General features: G+C 27.5%; 1 protein-coding gene across 1 annotated transcript in view; it reads right to left on the bottom strand.

The window, feature by feature from the left end:
• Positions 1–240: 240 nt before the first annotated feature.
• LOC121130512 (SCAN domain-containing protein 3-like) overlaps positions 241–6,000 on the bottom strand; it is a 55,137-nt gene continuing 49,377 nt past the window's right edge. Inside the window, exon 3 of the mRNA XM_040726248.1 lies at positions 241–453. Within this exon, the coding sequence (XP_040582182.1) occupies positions 241–453 (213 nt within the window). The remainder of the gene's footprint in view (positions 454–6,000) is intronic.

Here is a 6,000-nt window from a genome sequence, read left to right as displayed (position 1 = left end):
ATTTCCCCAAATATTCTGAATTATGTCTTCAATCCGGGGACAAACTGAAGCACAGCTGTTCTTGATGAAGTCTGAGGGCATGTTGCTACTAGTACATTCGGGTGATAATTCTTTCTCGTCTTGCTGTCTCTAGGAAATAATAATATTTATTGTCTGTTCGCACACAATAACTTCCAGAATGTCTTGAAGTTAATTTCCATCTCCTTCACCATCTTCCTCATAGATTTCGTTGGGTTCTTCTCAATTTCCTCCTTGACCATTGGCACAAAACTCAGCCCTACTCTTTTTGTTATAGCCTCCGCTTCCGGACTTACTAGAAATCGTGTCAGAGTTGTTCATCATCTTCCTGGTGTTGCAGACTCTGGTCATGGACATGTTGACAATGGCAGCGATCTTCTTTGGATTAACTTGTGCACGGAGGAGATGGCACACCCTCTGACGTTTTGCTTGTTGCTAAATAACATATTTAGTATTGTTATTTAAACCATGAAACACAAAATATCAATCAAACTTCCAATCACAGTAGGGTTGGTCTTTTAAGGTATTTTTTTTTAAATTTAATTTATAATTCAAATCCATATTTTGAACAAAAAAAAGTATATAGATGGATATTTATAGTAATAACAATTAATAAAAAACTATTAGGATTCAAAATATAAACTATTCATTAATTTATCTTAAGTACAACTCCCACAAAATGGGTCTAATAATTACAAAAAACAACTAAAATGAAGGATCATATATGGTACTCTTTCATATATGAAAGTTAATATTTTATTCACTTTCTTTTTAATTGTTTTATATAATAGCTAAAACTAATGAATAAACCTTACAACTTCAAAAGATTGGATGACAAAAAAAAGTTTGAATTTTTGTTTAACTTTTAATTTTTATATTAAATAAGCACTTTAATGTTGCGTAAAAATGTTTTGAAATTAATTCGATTGTTTTACAGACTAATTATCTTCATTTCACTGGACTGATGAATGATTAGATACATTTTGTAGGAACCATATTCAAGATAACTAAAAAAATTTTTTTTCTCAAGAATACTGTAATATTTATAATCAAATGTTATTTCCTTTAACTTTGACAAATACAGTTATGTCATTTCAAAGTATGTCTCTGAGTCGGAATTATAATCTAAAAACGTCATTTAAAGGACAACCCTATTGCAATTGAAAAATGTAACCATCATATTGCGTAGTTTGTGGTTTAAATAAAAGTAATAATTGTGGGTTTTTGCATCCGGGTGTCCCCAAAAACCTAAATTTTGTATTTTTACTTAATATATATATATATTTTTTTTTTAAATTTAAGATATTAAACTTTTTGGAAAAAACTTTCAAAAATACAAAATCTTTCAAATTTTTTTTTTTTAATTTTATACATAAAATTTTTGGAAAAATATTTTCTAAAATATTGATTTTTTTGGAAAAAATTTCTAAACTAATATTGACATGACATTATTTAGTATTTGGATTCTTTTGATTAAAAATTACAATTATTGGGAAAAAATTTGAAAAATTTAAATTTTTTGAAAAAAAATTTATAAAATTAACTTTATAAAATACTATTTTCAGAAAAAAAAATTTTAGTCTTATATTTTTGAAAAAAGATTTCAAACATCATAGCGCTTAAAAAAAAAAAAAAAAAATTATTTCAAATATACAATTTTTTTTAAATTTCAAATATATTTTTATTTTATATTTATCATATATATAATTTTTTTTTTTAAAATTCAACAATCCATAGGTGCCAACAAATTAATAATTTTTTTGGAAGAAAATCTAAAATTAAATTTTCTAGTACATATACAACCTCTCCAGCCCTCCCCATGCGGACGCACCTGATTATAACTGTAAGTCTTTGTTGGAATTTTTTTGCTGATGTCCTTCTTTATTTCCTTCTCCCTTCCAACCTCGTCACAGCTGCTTGTAGCTGATCTTAGGTAACGTCAGACCAGCTCAACTGCTCTCTTAAAAATCATTTTTCAAATAATCAGAGTTACATATTGACTTTTGAAATCTATTATTCAACGTAACCAAAACACTCTTGATTATCATCACTGTTAATACCTTGAAATAGCTGTACCACAATATCTGATGCTTTTTTTAAGATACGAGCTGAGCCTATTTGGAACTCGTTTACTTCTGATGAAATAAAGTGGTTCATATATATTGCATGGCTACATTCTCATTCTACACTAACAAATAAGGTGAGAAAAATAAATTATGCCGCTTGGCGATTGAAAATTCAGAGCACCTCTTCTTCCTGAGGTCGCCCGTCCGGCCTTAAATTGGCAGAGTGGAGGAAATGGTAAAGAAAACATGGAACTGCAGAGTCACAAATGGGGACTGCGTCAAGTATTTTGAAAAGTTAAAAATATAAGTCTTGATTGCAAAAATACAGTCAGTCAAGTAGGCAGAAGAAACTAATTAAATGCAGAAGATAGTCCAGAGATCAATATCATTGATGGACAGTTTTGATGATAATGAAATACCAATTAAATATTTATATAAAACTAGAAGGGCAACGCCGATCTGCCAAATGAAAGGAGGTAGCAACAGAAACGAATGCCATAGTTAAGTGTTGAAATTTATCTATTCACTTTTTTTCATTTCGATATGTTATTTTTTTTTTTTAATTTGTGATCCTATTTTTAATAGTAGAAATGTTAACTCTCTAAGATTGTGTAATTAGTAATACTTTTAATCAGATTTTAAAAAATTATACAAACTGGTCGAAAGTTGGCAGTAGAATACTAGAGCCCCTATACACTTCATCTTTTTTTTTGCGTCATTTATTCTGGTATAATTTTTTTTTAATCACAAGCTCCATGAAAGTTCAAATACAACTCATATCTTAAAGTATAATTATGGAACATTTACAACTGGGTATAAAGATGTACTATAATTTCAACGTCAGCTGCAAAACTAAATTGTTGAGTTACTTTTCATTACATCACAAGAATCCATCATAGTTGAATATCATTTCTCTATTGGGAAATACCGTTTTTCAATGTAAAAAAAAGTATAAATGTTACGTCCTTTTATATTATTTTTTCAGATGGTATCAGTGCTAAATCATTCGTTCATGCTATTGTATTTTTGTATTTCATTCCTTATGGGTATAACCTTGAAATAAATGAATTTGCAATGTGTGGATTTGGCAGTTAAAGTTTATTAAAATAAATGTCAGGCTTCAAAAATGCTGTTGAAATTATTTATAGTCATATAAAACATATCTAATAAGATATAAATTATTACTCTTGATGTGAAATAAGCCTATTTTTTAAAATAATACTTCAGTTTTTTGATGCTAGTTTTTTTATTATGAGTAAAAAGTTAAGTTATAAATCTTGAAATGCATCTTGTTATCAAACATCAATTGCATTGACCTTGAAATAATTTATGATCAAATCTTCACATGTCATTCACTTTTGAAAATTTTAATTCAATAAGACTTCTTTTAAGGTAATTTTTTTGTCCTATATTGAATGAATTCCTTGAATCATCTTATGCCATATTTATAAATAAATTGACCAATCAAATAATATACTTTTTTTCAGATGACTTTCTTAACCTTTTCATAATACTTGACGTATCATATCGCTAGATAAACTTTTGAAGTCCAAGGCTTGAACAGTTTGACAATTCTTGTCCCAAAAACTTTATAGATGCAATTGCAAATATATATAATCATTAGATCATTAAACACAAAAAAACCAGTACGTTCTTTACTTTTGACTTTTCAGTGTTTCAAACATACTTTTTCATCAAAACAACATTCAAACTAGGTGTTTAAAAAAAAAATTACAATTATTAGTTTAGGGAAAAAGTTATTTCGGATTCCCTACCCCATTTTTTAATTAAGCATATCTTCTTCATTATTGGTCACATCAGATGATACCATAGAGTATTACAAAGGTGGGAGTGTATACTACAAGTGCTTCAAAAATGGTATTCCAATTGGCTGGTTCCGTCATGAATGATTGTGCGTCGAGTATGGAGGTCTCAAAGGAAGCAAATTTTACATCTTTGCTACCTCCAAGGGAAGAACGCATCGATAGCGACAAATAAATTATGCAATAAATACTGGCTTGATATTTTTTCAGTTCGTGTTGCACAATAGTGGTTTCGTTCATTTTTTTTTTTTTTTAAGCTGACAATCGAACAAAATCAACTGATATTGGTAAATACAAGAACTCCATATGTAAAAAATCGTTTTAGGTTGTATAAAAAGATGTTTTTTTCGTATCCTAGTAATCCTGCAAAAACTGTTGACATGGTAACTGTCGAAATTAGAAAAATATTGCGAATAAGCGACTCCTAGTCATCATTGTGCTTTATTAGATCAGCTGCAAACTATCAAATTCTAATATAACAATTTCTAATTCATTCCCTCCTTAATACAAGTTTAAAATAAACACTATAGCAGTTAAACCATACCTTGATTCTTACACTTTAAATAAATTCCTTTGGGATCAAAACAATTAAGAAATCAACGCATTATTTATTTATTTTTCAAACCATAGCCATAAAATATGGTGGTTTTTTACCTTGGATTTAACCAAAATTGGATGAACGCATATAAAATTTAAGTATATATTTATAATTAACATACAATTTTAAAATATAAAACTAATTCATATTAGGGTAAATTATTTATCAATTGCTCAAAAGTAGGCTTAATGCCTTTAAAAAGCTATAAAAACTCAAAAAATGTGTACTCTTAAAGTTGAAAATATAATATAACAAATTATTAAATATTCAATTTTATTGATTTGAGTACGCAATGAAGTTAATGTCGTTCAAATATCATAGACTATGTTACATAAATTTGTATATTTATTAATCATAATGTCTCTAATCAAGCGTTCTTTAAAATATATCAATATGAATAAAATTAAAATTTGTCACCTTCTCTATTTGACTTTACTAAAATGACAAGAATACTTCAATACACATAAATAGGTAGGAGTCAAACTCGTGATTTTAAAATAAGCTATTCATGAAGATATCAACCATTCGACATGGACCATTTTTTTGTATTTTCATTCCCAATACTTTTAAAAAATATGGCAGTATTTGAGTTATAAAAAAACCATAAATTTACATATTTATGGGATGAATAATCAAATACAAACATATGTCTGTAAATAATGAGTGTTTACACTGTGATTTAAATATAGTCAGGCTTGTTGATCTAAGTTTTTTGGATCGGCAATCAATTGCGATAGGGCAATATTATATCGTTCATCGTAGTATCGCAATCGGTCTTGATCTTTATATTGCAACAGAAATAACAAAAAAGAATTACATATCATGTAAAAGTGTTATAGTTTTCGAGACCGGTCTTTATCTTGAGAATGTTTTTTCATAGTTTTCCTCTCGTCTTGGTCTTGACAAAATTAAAGTCTTGGTCTGGATATTGAGTCCAAGTCTTGGTTTTGAACTGTTATTGTCAAATAAAGAGCTTGAAAAGAAATATTTTTTATAGATATTTTATTATTCGCTGACAGACTATTTTTTAGTTTTTTCTACATATATTTAATTATAGTAAAATTTTCTATATAAAATACATTTGAAAGAGGTTGATAAATCAATTATTTAAGTTAAAAAGGTATTCATAAATAGGTTTAAAGAAACTGTATATTTGAATATGCTTACAATTAAATTGATCGGATCACTGACTAAATGACACTAATCGTTATATAGCTATATCGTAGTGATTTTTGATTGGATCGCAATATTTTCTAGTTCGGTCGCAAGCACGGAGGGTTATATTTTAAGAGGGGCTTGGTTTTTGGATTTAAAAAAAAAAAACAATCCAAAATTTTTGAAAATTTATAGCTATTTACAAAAAAATCAAATTATTTTGTGTTTTAATATCAAAATCAAAAAATTATAATTCTGAATGAAAAATTCGCAGGTTAAATTTCAGTTTTTAATTAAAAAAAAAAAAATACATAAATGAACAAATCGACAGTTATTCACA

This window comes from Lepeophtheirus salmonis, chromosome Z, assembly GCF_016086655.4.
Source record: "Lepeophtheirus salmonis chromosome Z, UVic_Lsal_1.4, whole genome shotgun sequence".
NCBI lineage: Eukaryota > Metazoa > Arthropoda > Copepoda > Siphonostomatoida > Caligidae > Lepeophtheirus > Lepeophtheirus salmonis.
The sequence above is the reverse complement of the archived record's forward strand: the minus strand, read 5'-3'. Positions and strand labels throughout refer to the sequence as shown.